The sequence below is a fragment of the Xyrauchen texanus genome, chromosome 29, assembly GCF_025860055.1.
Source record: "Xyrauchen texanus isolate HMW12.3.18 chromosome 29, RBS_HiC_50CHRs, whole genome shotgun sequence".
NCBI lineage: Eukaryota > Metazoa > Chordata > Actinopteri > Cypriniformes > Catostomidae > Xyrauchen > Xyrauchen texanus.
The window spans coordinates 22,157,421-22,181,009 of record NC_068304.1 but is presented as its reverse complement, the minus strand read 5'-3'; the positions used below and the strand labels follow the sequence as shown (position 1 = coordinate 22,181,009).

Genomic DNA, 23,589 nt, shown 5'->3' with positions numbered 1-23,589 from the left:
TTACTACAATAATAGACCGGTGTGCAGCAGTCTAATTTATACGGTCCGCATATCAGACGCGTTTGAGCTCATAATGTTAAAGTGCTCGCCTGTTTCATTCTCCCTCTCTTCTCAACAGTTCCCTGTAACATTTAACTGTTTTAAATGTCTAATGATAAAATGGCAAATATCAATAAAAATAATATCATATACCATCAGCAAATATGCGCATATCTTGTTTAAACTGATATAATTCACAAACCACAAGAAAATCCAGCGTTTTCTTCCCTTCGAGCGCTCTTCTAATATCTTCCGCTGAAAGCGCATTCTGTCACCCAGAATCAAAACTTCAGGATCAAAAGTTCCTCTGATTCAAAAATCATGATGGTCATTCCGTTAGAATCCAAGCAGGATAAACTGTTAGGAGATCGCTGCTCGTGCTGAATCTGCAGGAGTGTTAGTGCAACTTCAAAGTAAAAGCGCTTCACACTGTAAAATATTTTCTTAATTTTAACCGTAAATGACTGTAAAAATGCTGCAGTTTAAAAAAATGTTAATTGGTTAACGGGTAGTTACCTTAAAATATGCAGTAAACATTTTTAATATATTTAAAAAGACAATACATGTAGTATTACAGTAAAATGTTTTAAAAATATATATTTTTTTCATGTAAAAATGTATTTTCTGTATAATTAACAGTAAAAAAATATTTTGTTTAACAAGAGATTACTTGTACTTTTTACAATTAAAATAAAAAATTACGGTAAACAATAATTGGGCATTCCCAGAATTCCCTGTGTGACCCAGTTCAATTCATATTTTATGGGAATAGTTATATTTCTTATTATTTTTAATATCACTAATCTACATTTTGTGTTATAAGTTATATGTGATGTAGTTTAATGGTTATTTCGTTATTTTAATTTCACATGTGTTACCCTGACAGTGTTTGTGTGAGTGATACTGAGCACTGTCTCTACATGTTTATTGGTCATTGCAAAATCAAAAGTAACTGTCAGTATCTGGTGTGGCCACCAGCTGCATTGACTCTAAATTCTGATTGCATTAGACATTTAAAACCCTTGAAAAACTAGTAGATAGTATCAACACCTGTGATTGCACATTAGTTGAGTTCTATCCACTGAGCAGCAAAATGGTGATTTTTGATTGTCGCTGGACTGTTTTCTGGTTTTGGTCTCCATAAGCTGAAACAAAAAAATTATATGTTGGTTGGGAGTAAAAAAAAAATAGTTTAGACTCAACTTATGCAGTTGTTGGCTGTCATTACAACTTGAAATAGTTAAATTATATCAACATAACCTCAGGCCATGACTTTCATATCTTCTACCCACCCCTTAAACATTGATGGGTGAGGCGCTTTCAAAAGAAGGTCATTGTGACTCTGTTAAGTATCTGCAAAATGAAGCCACATGTTTTATTTGGCAATTTTTACTAATTTAATACATTAAACATCACATTATCAGCTAAAAGCATACACCAGTGCAAGTTATAACACTAGAGAATGGAAAACAGGCTGCTGTAATAAACCGTGGAACACTTCCACAATAAAGAAAAATGCCAAGTTGTGATCGTGCTCGGCATCCATAAACAACTATATTCCACTTTGGGTTACTCCCCTTATGAACAAGTTCTTTATCTTGACTTGTTTGGGACATGTCATGATCTGTACCATTACTCTTTACCTCACTTGCACATACAAAATAAAGTAAAACAATCTTACCCACTGATAACCATGCAGATATATCTATTACGGTATTTCAAAATCTCTTCCGGTTGACACCTTTCTGTCGACTAATATTCTGAAACTGCCTAGCCATATGCATCATGTGTCAGAGTTTGACATTCACCTTTGCAAATAAAGGCATTTGGAAGAACACAAGTGGAAAAGTGTTTTCCCTGTACATGGAAACGGATGTCTCTCCAGGCCAGTAGATTAATGTTTAGATAGCCACGCTGTGGGCTTAAATGTATTGGAACAGGGCCGACACGTGAAAATAGAGCGAACTGATATGAGGCATCAAAGCTTCGCCATCTGGACAGGACTGCACAGCACAGTCCTGGGGATATTAAGGTCATTGTTATACATTTCTATTTTTAATCGGGAGCTTTAAACTTAATGATCGCTTTTAAGGTAGTTAAGATGACTTCTGTGTAACATGCAGCTCAGTTCTCTGGTGGTATCATACAGCAATGCCTTTTCATTTTAAAGGCAGATGGAGAGATTTCCCAGATAGTTTTTCAGACAGGTGGTGTTTTACTAATCCTTGCTGGACCTTATAAAGCCCAAGCAGCCTGGAGGGAAGAGACACAAAAAATGCTTTATCCTGGAATAACTTAAACTACAAACATGTTCTGTTAGGACAGCTGTCAAAAAACACTGGCTTGACTGAAAGGAAACCTACAAAAATTTGCTGAGATATGGTTTTGTATATTTCTCATATACTACAGCCCAGGCCTTGGTGCTTTTGAATTTAATATGAATACGTCATTAGAGATCTGTCCCTGTGCATAGTGTTTCCAGTTGTGATGAGATTTGACTTCAAAGCAAACTGGTGTACTAAAGAGAAAAGATTAAAGGAACTTGGTCTTTGTACAAAAAAAACTTTGATAGAATAAATTATGTCAACTGTGCATCTGGTTGAATCAAAACTGTCTGTGAAGATAGAAGTCGAAAATATTTGCTGCTTCATGACGCAGATGATTATAAGACGGTAGCGATGATGTTTGCAGTTATTTAACAGTGGCTTCAAGCCACTCCATGTAATCCAGTGCATTTGATTTATGTTTATATGCTCTCTCTCTCTCTCTCTCTCTCTCTCTCTCTCTCTCTCTCTCTCTCTCTCTCTCTCTCTCTCTGTGTGTCTCTCTATGACTGTCTATCTATATTGCTATCTATTTATCTATCTATATAATGTCTATGTCACTATATATCACTATCTCGGTCTCATCTATCTATATATCTCTACCTATACATATTTATTCATGTACAGCTATCTGGAGGATGCTGTGATGAATCTGGACCATGGAGATCCAATCACCAGAGATCACATGTCGGCAGTGCTGTCCCAGGTACGACAGAAGATCCTCCACTTCTTGCAGCAGGACGCCCACAGCCCCCTGAGCAAGCGTGCTCGACGCCTCATGATGATGCTTCAGGGCCTGGTCAACCACTAGTGCTCTGCGCTGACCCCCTCCTAATGTCGCAGCTATCGTCTTCACAATCCCTCAGTCATTGTTTTGCAGTCTCATGGACGACCATGATCTCACCTCACTTCACCTAGAATTTCAGTTGCTTTATCTATGCTGTGCAGCTTATTGGCTCTTTCTGCAGTACTATTGGGAGTTGTAGTCCAGATTAAAGACTTTTAAATTTGATGTATATTGACTTGGACTACATCTCCTCATCCTGTCCTCCTTTCTTTCAGACTGACTATTGTGTATTCCATCTTGTGTGGAATTTTGATTTTCATTTTTCTGAAGTGAAAGATTAATCCTCAGTTTGTATGCGGCATCAATATTAATGCAGGATTGGGGGGATAAAGTGTATTTCAGTTATTTTCATTGTGGGTACTATACCAGGAGATCACAACATAATTTGTTTTGCTTTCATCCTTGACACAGCAGGAACAAGACTGGAGAATGAAAACTATAATGTGAACACTCAGTTTCTGTTAAATAGATTGTCCATAGTTCTGGTTGCTTTGCATTTTCCTTTCAGTTTTTCATACTGAAATACTGTCAAATGCTGCAGACATGGAGCCTCATGAACATTTACCTGTTTCTTGTTAAAGGTTATATTAGGCCACTTATCCTTATCTCACCCAGCAATTTACTGAAAGAAACTATTATTTGGCAAACTTGCTGCATTTTCGTATCGGACATGTCCCCTGAGTTTTTGTTGAGGGTTTTTTTTAATTTTTTTTATAATCACGGCTGGGAAGGTAATGCTATAAGGACTTGAGTCAAGGTCACAGCTAGCATTTTTGTTCTGGTGAAAGTTTGAAGTTCAGCTTCTGGACTATTGCTCAATCAGCCCACTCAATTAATACCATGTTTTTCAGTTAACCGTGTCAAGGAATGCCAACAATATTGAGTTATTAAGAGTTTCTTCAAAAGAAGCCTGGAGTTACTTGGCTCTTTGGAGGTCGCAGTACGTCCATTAGTCTCCAGAGTGCAGGCTTTTATGTATCTACTTTCTAATTTTATATGCTGCTTCTGTGATTTTCAGTTTTTCTGTGAAATTACAGTACAGCGAATGCAACTAGGTTTTTCTTTTAAAATAATAATAATGCCGTCGTCTTTGTGAAACTGTTCTTTGTTTTCTATTCTCAAATATTTGAACGTGAACCGGCTGAAACTAGTTGAATGCCCATGTTCTGCTCTCTTCTAGTCAGTTGATTGTATTTGATTTAGGCTGAGATTGCCAACACTTGTTATTTATTAAGAGAGTTCTATTTGGTCATGCGCTCAGATGGAGAAAGAACAGAAAAGGAAGTGCCTTAGACTAATGTGTATCAGATACTGGTAATCTGTCCTCAACCCATGCTTGGTATTTCAGACACAATTATGTGCTGAATAGTAGGCGACCTCTAAATCATTTTTTTTTTCACTAAAGCAAGGAAACAAAGTTAGGAATAGACAGGGTTGTTACTGAAACATTTTGTTAAAAGTGCTGTAAAGCAACTGATCTGAGTTTTTTTTTTTTTTTTTTTGGCCGTTTGGTTTATTTTTTCAGTTTCATTAGACTTTTGTGATGAAGTGCAGTCTGTGTTGATTGTGTTAACACATTTGTTCCCCTGCCATCTTTATTTTTGGAGCTGTGTTAGTATTATATCCATGGCCATTTGCAGCTGTCAGTGTGGCTCATTAGAACATTTTTACCAAGTGTAGGCAATATGTCCATTTTGCTTCATTCTCATTTGTAAGAATTGCACTGCAACTGACGAGCCTGCTCTGTAGTTAAGGGTAATTCTGAGGCGCTAATAAGAAAATATGCCTGCATGCTACTGGTGTGTTAAATTTAACCTGTTTTTACAAGAACAAAACCCCACTTTTATTTTTCCATTTGTATTTTTTCTTTTTTGTGTTTGCAAAATTTGTTGTATATTTTACACATTTCTTTCAACCTAGATGTTTTGGAATAAAAAACAGAAGACATTGTTCAGTGTTCTGTTAATAATACTGTGTGGGTATTTTATCCCCCAGACATACTTTAATACTACTAAGTATCTATAATAGTAATAAGTATATCTGTCTTGCTATGTATGAAAAAATATATAGCCTACTTAATGCAAATTTGCCTCCACCAAAAAACATTAATAGTTGTGTCAAGTCTATTATAGACCCTATTGTTAGACATTATTACTTAATTATTATATCTGCTTTACAGACAATTACTTGATATACATACACGTATTTAGAAACGTCATGCAGCTGAACAATAGATTCTGAGCTTCATATTTGAATGTAGGAGAGCTACTGATGTTATCATTATGTAATGTTTGTTAATGACGTATTAAGGAAAGTGTATCCCGTGTATGGAGGGAAGAACGTAGTAATGTATGAGGAGGATGAAAAGTTTTCTGCTTCAATCAAATCTCGTTTGAGCAGCACTCTCCGCAGTCGCCTCCTCTTTTACTACAAGATACGCGCGCTAGTGAATCATTCACCGCTCTAGCGCGATGCAAGCTGATGCTGCGAGTTTAGAGTAAACGAACGGAGGACTAATATTCACATCATTACTATCATCACTTTCTGCTCACTGGGATACGTTCAGGATGACATTTATCCTCTGCAACGCCTGTCTCATCTTGCCTGTTGCCCTATATTTGCGTAAGTTGACCCAATACATTTTTTAAATCGTTTCAAATTCGTTTAGTGACGAAGGCAAAACATTAATGATCCTCATGACTTCCGACGGTTTGAGGGGTTGTTCACAACGAACATTGCTTTGTAGCGATTTGTAGGCTACTTTTTTGTAAATAAATACGTCTTTGCACCACGTCCAGCTGTTTTACAGCGTTTTTTAGACGTCGAGCCAGGAAAAGGTACGTCAACTTTTGAAAGCGCTCGTGTTGAGATAGGACTGTGCGTTGCGCTGTGTCTGTGTGAACGGCCCTTTTACACACCAGCATGGACATGAGTTACATCGCTGCATTTACAGTTTTATTCAGGCGGCGATTAATCCGCGCTAGATATTATGACTACGATATCGGATTACGTGTATGTTACTCATGCTGAGTGTCACGCGCTGTGTTCTGTTTTTAAAAGAGTAAAATAGAAGATATGAAACATGCTGTGTCCGAAATGTAAAGACTAGTGGATATACGGTGTATGTAAGTATGGATCTGTCCAAAGTGTCGGATAACCGTTGACGTTTCTTTGGAGTGAAAGCAAATGTTGATGTTACTTTATTTCCCCCGAGGATTTAGTCAGTGTGTGGAAAAACAACGATAGGAGCAACCTTAGTTGCATCTGCTCTCTCCCTCACAGATTTTCTCTCCGGAGAGTAACATATTTTACCCATTTTACCGAACAAGTATTAGTTGTAGATGTCAGAGGGAGGACATTTTAAGGAACAGGGGTTCAATACAAGTTAAGCACAATCGACAGCATTTTAGTCATATTGTTGATTATCATACAAATTAATTTCGTCTCATCGCTCAAAAATACAGCAAAAATGTGGGTTACAGTGAGGCACGCACAACTGAAGTGAATGGGGTCAATACGTAAAGGTTAAGATAGAATAGAATCCTTTATTTTGGTCACACATTATACACACAGTTTTTTGCATATATACAGTGAAATTTATTAGTTTTCACATATCCCAGCTAAGCTGGGGTCAGAGTGCAGGGTCAGCCATGATAACCTTGGAGCAGATAGGGTTAAGGGCCTTGCTCAAGGGCCCAACAGTGGCATCTTGGTGGTGCTGGGGCTTGAACCCCCTGGTCAGTAACCCTGAGCCTCAACCACTGAGCCACCACTGCCCCCAAGATATTCTCTGTTCCAAAAGTATAGCCACAAAAAGTAAACAATATGCATGTCAACTTTTGTTAACAATTTTACTGTGATGAAATTGTTTAATAGACTATAACTTTACACAGAAAAGGTTATCTAGTTTTACAACTTCGCCATGACGACAAACTCTAAACCCTGTAATCCCAGTAATTTAGTAGTCTGCCGCAAAAACCGTAATTTAGACAAGACCACAGCTCAAATAATATGTAAGTGTTAACAGAAGAATTAATGTAAATACTTCTTTACATTTGCATCCAACTCAAAATCAATGCCGTATAACTCCCATACTGTAGAACGAGCATTTCAGTGGGACAAATTATGAAATATTATTGGTCATTTTTTTATTTTTGAAAAATAATACAAATAATATCACTTTCATTATTAGTTTGTCCTCACAATTTTAATTTGTAACTGTATATAGTATGAGGTATATTTACCACATGTGTTGCATATTATATGAATATTATCACACTAATAAGCATTCAAGGGCCTTTTGTATCACATAACCTTAGTTAATAGTGCCTCCACTCCGCAACAAGCCATGACAATTAAATAATTAATTATATAACAGGAGAGAGAGAGAGAAAGTGAGACAGAGAGAAGAGCTACGTGACTGAAACAATATTTCAGTCACAATGGAACATACTTTATGTCTATTGCATAAGATCAGACAAGACTTGAACCTACATCCCCACATGTCCACCTCAGCTTCTTTACATTCATACACTGTCACTGTGCCATTGCTCCTGCCAAGCCACCCCATTTATCATTCACTTGCAATGCCACAAAATCTGATCTAACTTTTCATGTTTGATATATCTACACATTTACAGTGCATTCAGACCCATTAATTTTTTTCACATTTTGTTATGTTGCAGCCTTATGCTAAAATGCTTTAAAATAATTTTTTTATTCACATCAATCTACACTCCATAACCCCATAACGGCAAGCAAAAATCATATTTTTTATAACTTTGCAAATTTATTCAAAAGAAAAAACTGAAATATCACATTGGCATAAGAATTCAGACCCTTAACTCAGTACTTGGTTGAAGCACCTTTGGCAGCAATTACAGCCTCAAGTAATTTTGGGTAAGATGGGACAAGCTTTGCACATATGGATTTGGGGATTTTCTGTCATTCTTCTATGCAGATCCTCTCAAGCTCTGTCAGGTTGGATGGGGACCGTCAGTGGACAGCCATTTTCAGGTCTCTCCAGAGATGTTCGATTGGGTTCAAGTCCGGGCTCTGGCTGGGCCACTCAAGGACATTCACAGAGTTGTCCCTAAGCCACTCTTGCGTTGTCTTGGCTCATTGTCACCTCTCTTACCAAAGCCCTTCTCCCCTTATTGCTCAGTTTGGCCAGGCAGCCAGCTCTAGGAAGAGTCCTGGTTGTTCCAAACTTCTACCATTTATGAATTATGGAGGCCACTGTGCTCTTGGGAACCTTCAATGCAGCCAAACCTTTTTTGTTGCCGTCCCCTGATCTGTGCCTCGACACAATCCTGACTCTGCAGGCTGTTCCTTTGACCTAATGGCTTGGTTTTTGCTCTGATATCCATTTTCAGCTGTGAGACCTTATATAGATGTGTGCCTTTCCAAATCATGTCCAATCAATTGAATTTGCCACAGGTTGACTCCAATCAAAGTGTAGAAACATCTCAATGATGATCCAGAGAAATGGGACGCACCTGAGCTAAATTTCAAGTGTCGTAGCAAAGGGTCTGAATACTTATGTCATTGTGAGATTTCAGTTTTTTCTTTTCAATAAATTTGCGAAGTTATTTTTATTATGGGTTATGGAGTGTAAATTGATGTAAGGAAAAAAAATGCACTGTATATGCCAGGCTGTCCATGCCATCAAAAACGACCATTAGTCTGCAATACACACTTACATTTTGTCAAAGATTTTATTAACTCAGGGCATTGCAGTAAGCATTGCCCTATTTTCTCAAATTCTACATTCACATTTATGTCCTTAGTAGATGGTTTCTTCCCAAAGTAACTTACAATAAATGCAAGGAGCTAAGAATAAATGGCGCAAGATGTTTAAGGCCACAAAAACAAAGAAGAAAACTCTGATAATTGTAAATACTTTGAAATTCTATTCTTAGAACCCTTATCACATTGCATCTGTACAAGGACTTGCTTAGTTGCTATCTGTACTGATCAGTTGAGACAAAAAGCACAGAGTACGTGTAGAGCAAGTACAAGTGAATCATGAGTTTTTTTTAGATCTGGAGTAGATAATGAAGATCCATCCTCCATCAATGTGGATGAACACGGTCACAAAGGTCACAGGTTCGATGCCCAGAGAGGACCCAAAAAGGAACTCTATGATACAACCTACTCAATGAGCCAGGGGATAAAGGACCTATCTTAAAGTGTGATAGGACAGCTTCACTAGACATGGATATGCTGACAGCAGAAGAAAAGAAACACAGAAGATCAGAGGGTAGGGTTGGGGTTGAGGGGGCAGGATGACTGGTGAGGAGTTGAAGTATTTTTCTAACTGAGATGACTTCAAACGAGGTGAGCTGCAGAGAGGGTATCAAACAAGTCATGGTTTGTGAGAATCACAGTAATGCTGTTTTCAAAATGTGCATCACAATGCTGTACGATACTGCCAAATACTGTTATTAGTGCACATGCTCTGACACATTTCACTTTGACGCTCATGCAGAGTCTGGCTTGTGTCACTATTTCCCAATCCTATTCCTTCCTTTTTCTTGCTATAATTTCCTGTCTCCACTTTTCTCGTCTGTTAGTAATGATGCAAAAAGCTAAAAAATGTATAGAAAAAAAATACTTCACATGAATACCGGATATTGACTTTCACATACAATTGCCAACATTCATTGGCCACAGTTCCCTTTCCTGAACTAATATATTGCTTTTCAGTGGTATAAATAATACTGTAAAGGTGTATGCCTCATGACATGCCGTTTTAAAATAATTTTACTATGTTCTTTAAGGTTAAATTTTTTGTACAAAGTTTATTTGTCACATATTTGTAAAACATTATCATTTTCCACCCTCTTTCTGGCCATATGTCATAAACACTTGGTTTTGGTGCTGCTTCTCTTTTGAGACTTGACAGTAAATGGCCACTGTTCGGATTTGCTCTCTGCTCTTGACTGACCTGCTCTCCTCTCTTGCTATCTCACTGCTACTGAGTGGGGCTATGGAATTAATAAGGTAAAGTAGGCATTCATGTGTTGTTGTGGAGGCGGTCAGATGCAAATGCAGTGTGATATCACAATGTGTAGGATGTAGAATACAAGTCATTTTGGCAGCATGATTTCATCAAATGCTCTTTTTACATTTACATTTATGCATTTGGCAGACACTTTTATCCAAAGCGACTTACAGTGCAAGTATTACAGGGACAATCCCCCCGGTGCAATTAGTTAAGTGCCTTGCTCAAGGGCCCAACAGTGGCATCTTGGTGGTGCTGGGGCTTGAACCCCCAACCTTCTGGTCAGTAACCCTGAGCCTCAACCACTGAGCCACCACTGCCCCAGTGCACTCTTGCCCCAGTGCACTTTTTGCATTGATGGCAAAGTTTTGAGTTCTGAAACTTACAGTATGTTTTTACAATGACCTCTAATATGTTAAAAGGTCAAGGAAAATTTGGTTACTCATGTTATGACCCCTTTAAGAACAAAGCACTTCTTAAACCGTTGTCCCCATGGGGTATTTGAGTGTACAAAAAAATTATAATAACAAAAACAATGAGCAATTAACTCTTGTTTAATGTAATATAAAAAAGATCTTTCTTAAGTTGTAGTCATAAGTGGTTCCTGAATGTGGTTTCTTATGTATTCATACAGCACAGTGAGTGGTAAGAATTTTAGATTTAGTTTAAATAGAATATTTTATTGATTAGTTTAAGGGTAGAAACCCCTCTCAATCTTTTGCTCTTTTCTTCTCTCCCCACCTCACTTTCATATTCATATTTTTGAATGCAGACAGTTTGCTGCATTGAAAGAAGCAGGCATGACTTTGAGTATAGATACTTTTAAGACTCCTTGAAAACTAGGACACTACTGTCTACTGCCAAGTGGATCATACACACATCCACTCCATACCTATCTAATGTTTGTTTTTTTAAATGGTTTATGATAATGGTTTATGTTTATTTCAAGTGTTTATGGTTTTGCCATTTCAAGTTATTCTCCATGTCACATTCCAAATACTCAGCTTGAAGACACACAAAAGCTTAAATCCAGGACAGACATATAGAGTGATGTTTACATACTGTATGGATTGTCCAAAATCTTTCCCATATTTTTTTTTACAAGTTTTAGGTATAGTGTGTGGTGCAACTTCTCAGACATTTAAGTCATCATCAGATGTTCATTCACTGGGCACATACCCACACACACAAATCAGTCTTGTCTGAATGATTTCTCACTTCTCATAGTTGATCCCCAAAATAAGCACAGTAAAATAAACCTGCACCTGAGGCATCCCTTTGACTCCCCACCCCTCCCTGACACATTCATGAAATAAGTGACTAACTTCTGTTGAATTTACTGGAATTTGTGTCCTTAAGAACAAATGAATCCTGAGTGATTCAGTGGTGTGAGCGTTTGTGTGCATTGTGGTTAAAGAGTTTGTGTGATAGAGAAAAAGAGCCGAGGGAAAGAGAGGTACACAGCTTGCAGGGTAATTATAGGGAGCTGAATTGGACACAGACTCTGCAGTGAATAGGGAACATTGGTGTTTTTAAACGAATATTCAAGGTCACTGCAGTCCACATCCCAGGTGGTAAACACTGTGTGGGTTGCATATTTGCATCGGAGGTAAAAGACTCATTGGAACCCTCAGGGCATATCGAGGCAAAATGTGCAGCCAAATATGGTCATCACCTTTTCTGAACTTTTCACAGCCAAAAAGACTTTGAGAAGAAACACTAAAATAAAATGAACTCCAAATTCTCTCACACACTTCAAACGGCCTACACTGCTTATGACTAACTTCAATGAATCTGTCGGATACACACCAGGGCGTCTGTACTTTGTGCGGGCACAACATTATCCTTGCTTAGTTATTATTAATGAACATCATATTGTCAGAATAAATACTGAATTTTAGTTTACTTTATCTTTCTCTTGCTATAAGAAAGGGGTGGGGAACGTCAGGCCTCAGGGCCATATAAGGCCCGCGAGACCATTTTACCTGGCCCGCGAGGCTATTTGAGAAATCATTTGAAAAGCAAACAATGGCCTTGATTCAATTAACCTGAAAGAATATTCCTTTCAAATCATGTTTAAAAATAATTGTAAATGATAATAACACAAAATATTGTATAATAGACAAACCTTTTAATGTTTTCGGTGTGTGAGGATGTAACGGAATGCATACATTAATTTCAACCCACAATTAGAAATTGCAAGCAATTGTATGGCCCGCGAATAATTTTGTAAATACTCAAATGGCCCTTAATGGAAAAAAGGTTCCCCAACCCGCTATAAGATATGAAGTGCACTGTCCAAACTAAAGTGGTAGTTAACCCAAAAATAAAAATTCTGCCATAATTTACTCATACTTATATTGTTCCAAACTTGTATGATGTTCTTTGTTGGAACACAAAAGTAGATGATAAGCAAAATAACAGCCTCAGTCACCATTCACTTTCATTGTTTCTAAGGAAAAAAGATGCAATGAAAGTGAACGGTGACTAAGACTTGCATATTGCCTAACATCTCCTTTTGTGTTCCATGATCAAAAGAGAATCATACAGGTTTAAAACAATTTAGTCATAATTGGTGGTTCAGTGGTAGAATTCTCGCCTGCCACGCGGGAGACCCGGGTCCTATTCCCGGCCAATGCGTGTAAATGTTACATTAAGGCCAGTGGTGGCTCAGAGGTTAAGGCTCTGGGTTACTGACCGAAAGGTTGGGGGTTCAAGCCCCATCACTGTCAAGATGCACCTTGAGCAAGGCCCTTGACTCTATCTGCTCCAGGGGCACGGTTTCATGGCTAACCCTGTGTTCTGACCCCAGCTTATTTGGGATATGCGAAAACAACTGCATTACACTGGTTCTGCACAATGACAATAAAGTTAAATCTTAAGTGAAAGGGACAAAACAATCGTTTAGTTTGGTCTTCTCTGATTCAGTGTAGTTGTGACTGTATACATGAGAAACGATTATTATGGCTGTCAGGTTTATTTGATAACGGTTGACACTGCTACCTCAATTGCAAACTCTTTGAACCAGTTGAGCAGAGACATATACACCCAGTGTTTTTGTTGTTGTGGTAATTTCAGCCTTTATGTGACCAGCTTAGATACTTTGACAGAGATGATCTGAAGATAGGGGAGTACTATGAAAAATATGTGAATAATGGAAAAGCAATATGCAGAAAGAAGAGAAAGTTTAGTTGAGAACAGAATAATATAGCCTTTGAAGAGAAGAGGAGAGATGCTGCAGCCTTCTCAGAGAAGAATGCCACAACTGGAAGAAAACCAAACTCTAAATAAGTTAACCTGATAAGTTAGAGCTGGGAACTTCAATGTTGCAGTCTATAAAAACTCATTAGAGCAGGACCGGGTCACTGTGTTAGTGTCCAGTGCAATGAACCTTGCATTTACTCTCCATCAGAGGGGATGAGAAGAACCTCTATTGATCTTAGCAGAAAGCTCATTTATTTGGTGGATGGGAAATGGTGTTAACATGGCTTAAATCGCACCTTAGCTAGGTCTACAGTCTCAAGGCTCAGGATATGGAAGAGGACATTCATGTTTGCAATAGGAGTAGGCTGCATTATATTGAGAAACATCTTGGAGTGATTGAAACATGAAGTCTGAACTGAGAGGTCTGAGAGTACTTTTTTTTTAAACAGCCCAGTTGTCAGACGATACAGCATTACAGCTCCAATTCTGTCACCATTGTAGAACAGAATCTACTTCCAGGGAGTCTGTGTTCCTCTGACACTGCTTGTGAGGAGATAATTATCCACTACCCAAAATAGAATCTCCACCAGTTTGAGTTCCACAAAAGTCTGTTGAACCCCATTTAAAGTGGCTTTTTGATTCGCTGCCCTGCTGTAGAATAACAATATTTTAAAACACAAGACTTGACAGACCACTTTATCATTTTTTGCCAAGTGAGTAGAGATTGTGACAGCACAATAAGCCACCTCTAGTTATAGAGATCACAAAAAGTAACACCTGTTCATTCAATGCACAGTAGACCTGTTCACACCAATGTTTTATGTAATGCCTTACATAACATCTCTATATAAACTATTTAATGCATTGAATCTTTCATGGTTTTGCACGGTGGATTCCCCTGTTAAGTTTTGGTTATAAATCATGTAAGCTGGTTAGCTAGATACTTCTGTCCAGGTCTGGGCCCTCCAAAAAGTCTTCATATTGAAAGTAGTCCACTCTCTGTACATGCTGTGTAATCCAAATCACATTAGTATTACCAATAATTCATAAGATATAAGACTTAGCAGAATTTCAAATGGATATTCAGGCATACTGTATGTCAGAAGCTCTGCTGATTAAAGCAAGAGATGTTAGCCATTATAGCTGTGAGTTCCACCAATATTTCCCTATCTGTAGTTTACTTTTAAGAATAATGTATATACATTCTAATTGCACTTAATTAACTAATTGCAAAAATCACTTTTTTATTTTACATTTGTTACCAGCAAAAAGAGCTAATGTAGTAGTAGCCTATCTGTAATCCAGGAATGAATGCTAATCAGGACGTTTTGGCTTTGATATAATTTTATGATTTTTATATTGCTTAGTGGAAATCACACTTAAATACTGTACACAGGAGAAGCATCGATTCTCAATCTCTGGATCAAGCTGTTTTTGCTAACTCTGACATTTGCACCAATCGTCAGTTCTAATGATCATGATTGTCATTTATATATATATATATATATATATATATCTTTGATCATAATAAACCATTCTTCTCTGATTAGATTTTGTTTTTCCCTGCAGTGATTCTGTTTAATAACATAATTGCTTTTTCTGCCATTGTCAAAATATGACAATTCCAAGTGGTTACCAATTATTTTGTGCCCTACTTCAGTGAGAGAGAACAGCATTGCCGATTGAAAAATAAAATGTGTGTTCTGTCTGCTTCCTAGTAAGTATCATTGAAAAATATTATGACTCACTGGCTTGGATAGATCTTAGTAATGAGTTTTTTTATTTAGCCTCGTTGCCTCTTTCACTGCCAGAACAACCATTCAAAAGTACGAACTACGTTTTAGATCAATTTTAAACTTGGGGGTTCTAGTTTCCAAAGTAACATAATTTCTCAACAATATTAGTACACAGAAGGGGGAAATACGGTGGCCCTGGGTGCACAATACAACCAAATTAGCAAAGCAAACTAATAAGATGCCACAATAAGCCTGAACACAACACAAAAGCCACAGCACAATGGAAACAAGCCACAACACAATGAAATGAACAGAAAAAAAGAAGAATATATATATACTCTGGACCAGTGGTTCTCAACCAGGGGGTCGGGACCCACTTGGGGGCCTCAGCACACTTCCAGGGGGGCCTCGAGATCTCTTAAAATTGAATTATGACTCATAAAATATGATATATTATTATAATTTTATATATAATTATTATAATTCAACTTACTGAAAATGCTTAAAATGTAATAACTCCCTTCAACAGCTTGATTTTTATGAAGACTGTACAGTACAGTTTTAGACATTTCTGGAATCACAGTTTTAAGGAAATGTCTTATAATAGATATAACTTTTAATATAAAAATGTAATAGCCTATACGGGAGCATTCAAATATTTTCTCCAACAATGTGGGGCCATGGAGTCAAAAAGGTTGAGAACCACTGCTCTGGACAATGCTAACTGTGGGTTTCCATTATTACTGTTATTTCACATAGCTTTATCAACATTTCCAAAGGTATAAAATCAATTTATTTTCAAATGGACATTTCTGGCATACATGGAGTCTCTTCTGTTTGGAAACCCATTTCACATGACCAGGGAACTTCTTTTATGACGTGTTGGCGGGGGAACTTCTCTTGTGAGCAGCTCTCTGCTTTTTCCAAGCAGCCTCATGATATCGCTTGCATTGAGTCAGAATGCCTTAAAGGGATAGTTCACCAAAAATGTTTCATTCTCTCATCATTTACTCACCTTCATGCTATTCCAGATGTGTATGAATTTCTGTCTTCAGCAGAACACAAACAAAGATTTTTAGAAGAATATCTCAGCTCTGTAGGTCCATACAATGCTAGTAGATGGTGATCAGCTCTGTAAAGCTCAAAAAAGCACAGACAGTCATAGTAAACGTAATCCATATGATTCCAGTGGTTAAATAAATGTCTTCCAAAGTGATATGATGGGTGAGAAATTGACCAATATTTAATTCGTTTTCACTATAATTGTTTACTTCCAATCACTCTCCAATGCGCGCTCATGAGACGACCGACAGTCCTGGCAGCCAAATAAGTCACGTGACGTAAGCGTGATGTGGCTTAATGATGTTTTGTTTTGGGATAATTTCATTGTGCTGTAGACAAATTTATTTGTGGTATGGCTTAATTTAGTTTTGTTGTGGCTTAATTTTGTTGTACTGTTGCTTGATGTTGTTGTGACTTATTTCTGTTGTGTTTTTGAGCTTTTTATTTGCTTTGCTAATTTAGTTGTGTTGTGCACCTCTGGCCCACCATAGTAAAAGTTCAAAGAGCGGCTGTATTTTTTGTTTTACAGGCATCCATGTTTTACATGGTCAAAGTGATATGAAAAAGTGAACAATGGAAAGTCCACATGTTCAGCAGCATTGGGTTTGGGAAGTATTTTTCTAATCGTTTTCTTCATAGGGATTTCAAAACATCCTTAAATAAAGATTTCTAAGCCTTAGACCAAATTATAAATGAAAATTAGGTCCGCAGACTCCACACACTGTTATACTATTCCCTTTAATAAAATATTTTTCAATCAATAAAAGGGAATAGTTCAAATGTAAGTACATTTATATTTTTTTACGTTTTTTTGTTTCTTCTATCACCTTGATCTGGCACCTGTTAAAGAAGTGTTGAATGTGCGTACATTTGCCCTCTTTTGTTAAAGGAATATTCCGGGTTCAATACAAGTTAGCTTATTCAAAAGCATTTGTGGCATAAATGTTGATTACCATAAAGATAAATTTTGACTTGCCCCTCCTTTACTTAAAAAAATAAAAAAAATAATCTGTGTTACAATGAGGCACTGCGATGGACTGGCGACCTGTCCAGGGTGTCCCCCGCCTTTCGTCCAATGTTAGCTGGGATAGGCTCCAGCCCCAGCGACCCTGTACACAGAATAAGCGGTTGACGATGGATGGATGGATGGATGGACAATGAGGCACTTACAATGGAAGTGAAGGGGGCCAATACGTAAACATTAAAATACTCATTGTTTTCAATAGTATAGCCATAAGACATGATTTTAGTGAGATAACATGACTTACTAAACGTTTCTGTTTCTGTTATATTCAATTTTACGTCTTGGTTGCCATGACGCTTTAAACCCTAAAACTGTTATAAATAAAGGCAGCGAAGGCAGACGAGGAGAGCGGATCTAAATGCAGACTTACTTTATTGATAAGGCAAACAAACAAACACAAAGGAAAAACCCTCAATGGGGAAATAAACATAAAACTAGAAAAACACAGGCAGGGGAAAAATACCAGGCTAACAACATTCAACGACAGACAAGGAGAGAACAAGAAGCAGGGCTAAATACACAGGGAGTGATGACTAAATTGGACACAGGTGAGAACAATGAACAAAATGGCAGTGATGAAAACAGGCGGATGCTGGGAAGTGTAGTTCTTTAACAAAAGACTAGTGAGACACAGGGCAGACAACAGAGGAACGTGACAAAAACAACTGTAAAACAAAACATTTTTAATCAACTTTACAGCTCACATAATAAGAGTTTAAACAGAAGAATTAATGCAAGTATGTTTTTTATTATAAGCTTCACATTTCTGCCTTTTAAACCTTCTTAAAAATGGGTCAAAATGCAGAAAGATAAAAAAGGACATAAAGGCATCATAAAAGTAATCCATACAACTACAGTGGTTAAATCCATATCTTCTGAGCAATATGATCAGTGTAGGTAGGGCAGTACGTAGTGGTACGCAGTACTGGTGTTATGGATCAACTGGTGATCGTGTTAACTGGGGATGTGTGTGTGAATCTCTGCATTTTTATTTAAATAGCATCTTTGACTTTTTCAAAGGTTCTGTGCATGACATTGTCGTATGTTTATGACTACCCATGGTAAATGGTCTGCACTTATATAGCATCTTTTTTAACCTTAGAGGTTACGAAAGAGCTTTACCCTGTGTCCCATTCACCCATTCACAAATATTCACACCCACTTTCACACACCAATGGAGGCAGAGCTGCCATGCAAGGCGCTAGCCTGCCATTGGGAGCAACTTTGGGTTCAGTGTCTTGCCCAAGGACACTTAGGCATGTGGAGTCATGTGGGCCATGAATCGAACCGCCAACCCTGCGATTAGTGGCCGACCCACTCTCAAACCTGAGCCACAGCCGCCCTTGACACAAGCCACCCAGTTTACCCATGACACTGCCAAAAGATGATCTTTCAGAACAGTGCAATATTTTTGGTGGAGAGCAAGTACAAAGGCCAAATGACCAATGGGTAAGAATAAATGGTACTCTGAGGAAGCATGAGAAAGTTCTTCAGAAACGTAATGATTTTATTTTGTTAAGCAAAATCTTAAATATTAAAATTGTTTGACAATTTTAAAAAGCCTCTAAACTTTAGAAAATTTACATTTCTCATTATACATTTTTTCTCTCAGTAATTCAACCATTCTCAGAAAATTCAGTAGAGTATATTGTAATTACTTGCTGTTAGATTCAGTTGCAATTTTGATTAATCTATTTAAAACAATTTAAAACATTAGCAGTGCTTTATGGGAGAGGGAGGTAACTCGAGATTATGAGCTCTCGTTATTCCCTTTTCCGAGGTAACAATAACTTCTCTGATGTTGATCTTTAGGATTTTGGGTAATTTTACCGTGAATGTGTAAAATAAGCACAGACTTTAAAAAAATGAATATTGCTCTAACTTATGGCAATATAGAGGCATACACAATAGAAAGGTGTGTATGTTAACATTAAAAAATTATTCTGGAAACCTAGTCTTGCACTCTATTGTAATGTAATTGAGAACCACTTATCCCTGCTCACGAATCATCGCTAATCCCCTGTCTGTTTATTTAATATTGTATCCTGTGTACACATCACTGCAGAAATGTGCTTCCATCAGCATCATATAATCTGCTGTTGGAAATCACAGTGATTATTTGTGGAGTGCAAATTTTCCTGTGTATTTTTTTTAGCATTTCAGACTCCATTTCAGATTCCTTAATGAACTGAGGGTTTCTTTATTCATGTAAATAAAGCTGAGTTCACCAGAACATAATCAGATGAAAGAATGCTTTAAAAACAAAATTTGCATATGTTCAAAAAGCCACATGGGATTCTTTTCGTCTAATGGTTTGGGAGTACAGGGAGAAACTGATATTAATGTCTAATATCAGTGCTTTACTGCTGTCATATTTTTTTCACTGTTTGACTGAAGTGTATATGAAAACATAAAAAATGCAGTTAAACATGACGATACTCTCAAGATCCAGATAGTGTTTTGCTGTGAGACTCAATGTATCTCTATGTAACTCTATGTATCTATGTAATAAGATGTACTTTTCATAATGTTATTATAGCAAGATCTACCATACACAATATATATATACATAGTCAGTAGTGTCATTTGAATATTGAACCTATTTTGATACCACGACAAATTTAGTACTGATTTTTTTAGTAATGAAATCATTGTTTCAAGTTCTCAAGTAATTATTAAATACAAGTCTGTTATCAAATCAGAACATAGAAACAAATCATAAAATAAATTTTAAAATAAAAGAACAAAAAATTAAGAAAATTAACAGCAGTAGCCTATCAAGTATTTAAGTAAACATTCAGAATATAATGTATTGCAGGAAACTGCAAACTACTGGTCTTCACTGTTTGAATATATTCCATCAATACTTTAGGTTACATTTATACTTCAAGTCCACTTTTTTGTCCCCACTGTTAACATTCACTTTAAATATAACTGACTGTATTTACATCAATACCTCGCCAAGACGGGGATTTGTGGCGGACTTTTGAAGTGTATTTGACCATTTAGGTACATTTTCAGGAGACTGAGCACATGTGTATGTAAAGCACACACAAATAAGCTGCCTATCGTTCAAACAGCACGCGGCTACAGAAGTGAGGAATTAAAAAGCCAATCTTTAATATTTTTCCCTTTTGACCTGTTATCGAGATCGACCAGTGGTTCCCTTGCGATCGACTGGTCCTTTGCGATCGACGTAATTAACACCCCTGTGTGTTACACCACTCCAAAGCACCTGAAGTCAAATACAGACCAGTTTCTGCTCCTTCTTCCGGACCTGATTTTGAACCATTTTTTTTTTTTTTTTTAAGATTAATTAAAACTCTGTTGCAGTGGTTTACCAGATTAAAGTTTTATTTGATGTGAAATTATTCTATTTGGGCCCTTACTGCTAAGATCTTCTAAGCAAGCCCAAATCTGAATCTAATTTAAACTGCATTTCAGGACTAACTCAGTAACAATGTGCCTCCATCTGTATAGGTTTTTCTGTCAACTTGTTCTGGACAAATAACAGCTGTCAAATTAATGCCAATGGAACTATGATATCTCTTTTTCATGTTTTTCTTTGTAAGTGTCTTTGTGTCTCAATTTTATCACATGACATCACTGAACACTTGTATTGACTTAGCAAGAGATAATGAATAGATGCAATCAAAAGCAAGTCACATTTCATTCGGTTTGTTAATTCTCTTCCTTCCACTTTACAAAGTGACACATGGCTGCACATGAGTGAATATTATTGTGGTAGTTACATTGCCTCCTTGTGATCAAAATAAATATTTTGCACAATAGTGATGGGAAACATGTAGTCTGCCTCACTTACCCTGACGCCCCCAACCCCCCACCAACACTCCCTCCAGTTTCCAGATGAAACCGCAATCCGGCTGGGATTGCAACATTTTGGAAACTGTTTTGGGAATTGTGTGTTTTTATGTATTAGTTCCATATTTTGAAGTATTTAAAGGAATAGTTCATCAAAAAAGTCATAATTTACTCACACTCATGTCTTTCAAAACCAGTAATGCTTTCTTACTTATGTTGAACATTTTAATTAATACAACGACAGTGGATACTGTCTACATTTAAAGCTTTAAAAAACAATCAAATGTGTTGTAAAAAGTAGACAATGCTGCTTGTTCACCATATTCCATGTCTTCTGAAGGCATATGATGGGTTTTGGTAGGAATCAACCTGAAAAGTAATTTTTTAGTGAAAGTCTTGACGTCCATTGCAAATTCATGGGTAAAGAAGGTCGTTCACAGTGGCACAGTGTTCATTAAAATTTTTGGTGAACTATTTGTTTACAGGCATGTGTGTGAGAAAAATCATCCAGTAAAATATTTTTTTAAAGTAAATAGTGTATTTTTATTTTTTTTCATTTTAAAATACTTTCTCCTATCCCAGTTAAATGTTCAGAGACAAATATTACTAAGCCTGATCTATTATAGACTGATCCGCTTGAACAGTTTAAACTGTGCTTTCAAAACATTGCTTGTTTTGACCATCACAACCAACCTGACACAATGTGCATTTTGGGAGGGTCAGAGGATCAGTTTTTGACCGATGAATACCTTTTTTAGGGAAATATTTTTTTAAAATAATAATTTATTAAATTGCCTTTGGTGACATTGGTGGTGCAGAAACCTTAAAAAAAAAAATGTTCTTGGGCTTTAAACAATACAACATGATTTTGTTTCCCCAGCTAGCAACAATATGGTGGGACAGATGTATTTCATTCATGTTGTTCAGCTGGTCTGCTGTGCATCATCTTTATAGCCACACAAAGAGCATGGTGATGTGAGCTATGCTGCTGTGGTGGATATATCTCACTGCCGAAACTAGTGAACAATAAGGAAAAAAGGACTATACTAACAAGAACAGAACTCAACTGCCACCACATTCTGAGCTTGATTTTGTTCCAATTAGTCGTCCTCACCTTACCTGTGCTGTGAAATCCGACTTATAGAGAATTATAGGTTATGTCACAAAGTTCAACAAATGTGATTTTTCATCCTTATTAAAGAAGATTAATATTATTCTCAATTTCCTCGTATTTCTTTCTTTATTAATGCCTCCAAAAATTCAATAGCACAATGTTCTTGTCTCAATTTACAGTGCTTATCACTGTATAAGGTCCAGTCTCTTTTCCCCAGTTTCATTAGGGAAATGAACAACTGGTTAATGCACTTGTTCTCAGCCCCTGCATTTTCCCTCCATTCAGTGTTCTAGGAGTGAAGGTGTGAATGGAAAACCAGAGAGGTTAACCAATCACACAGAAAGGGGACTTTGCTGGCATGAGCTAATTATCAGGGTTTGTTTGTGCTATTGCAAGCGATTTCACGGGAAGCCCTGTTTCAGAGTTAGCTCAGGGAATAGAGGCTCTCCTTGCCTTTCGCACACTATGCTGTCACCGCTAGACTTATTAGCCTGTCGCCCTTAACGATGCTGTGCTAGAGAGGGACACAGTTACCATAGAAAAAGTTGCCATAGTGCTGCAATAAAACTTTACAGCAATGCACAAGCTGCCTCTGATTTTAAACAAAGTAAGAGTTCAGAGAGTAAACAGTACAGAGAGAGCCTGGACTCGCTCCATCACTCCTTTCATTCCACAGAGATGTGTGATCAGCCTGTGCCATATGCGGGGCACTGAAACTTATAACAGAGGAAAGTGAATATTGTGAGTTTAGTCTTGACATTGCTCATAGGAAGATTATTTTTTTAACAGTGCTATACAACAAGCTTTTACTGTGTCTTTTATGTTCTTTCCTCTTGCACATATGCTATAAGAATATTCCAAATATAGGTCTCTCTCTCTCTCTCTCTCTCTCTCTCAAGCCTTTGTGCAATTGGACATTTGAGTCAAATCAAGTTACTGAGATATAGCCTTGATGTCCCCTATATACAGTATAAATAGGGATTACATGAAGATACAAAAGCAATTGAGACAGCCTAATTAGATAAAAGAACTGTGGCGAATATTGAGTTAGCTTTTTAATGTTAACTGGACTTTGTATGAAGCTAATTTAAAAAATATATATTTTAAGACATCCTAACTGTCCAACATTTATTACAAGTGCCTAAAACATTTGCACAGTAATATATGTGTATTAATATATTTTTTTAATCCCCTTTTCTCCCCAATTTGGAATGTCCAATTCCCACTACTTTGTAGGTCCTGGTGGTGGCACAGTTACTCACCTCAATTTGCGTGGTGGAGGACAAGTCTCAGTTGCCTCTGCTTCTGAGACAGTCAGTCTGTGCATTTTACCACGTGGCTCATTGTGCATGACACCGTGGAGACTCACAGCATGTGGAGGATCATGCTACTCTCCACGATCCACGCACAA

The 23,589-nt window shown here is 37.2% G+C and overlaps 2 protein-coding genes across 2 annotated transcripts in view; both read left to right on the top strand.

Annotated features, from left to right (window-relative positions):
* LOC127623406 (enhancer of mRNA-decapping protein 4-like) overlaps positions 1–5,150 on the top strand; it is a 38,386-nt gene extending 33,236 nt beyond the window's left edge. The window contains exon 29 of the mRNA XM_052097866.1: positions 2,991–5,150. Within this exon, the coding sequence (XP_051953826.1) occupies positions 2,991–3,174 (184 nt within the window). The 3' untranslated portion in view covers positions 3,175–5,150. The remainder of the gene's footprint in view (positions 1–2,990) is intronic.
* Positions 5,151–5,689: 539 nt separating this feature from the next.
* LOC127623216 (neuritin-like protein) overlaps positions 5,690–23,589 on the top strand; it is a 31,869-nt gene continuing 13,969 nt past the window's right edge. The window contains exon 1 of the mRNA XM_052097549.1: positions 5,690–5,832. Within this exon, the coding sequence (XP_051953509.1) occupies positions 5,778–5,832 (55 nt within the window). The 5' untranslated portion in view covers positions 5,690–5,777. The remainder of the gene's footprint in view (positions 5,833–23,589) is intronic.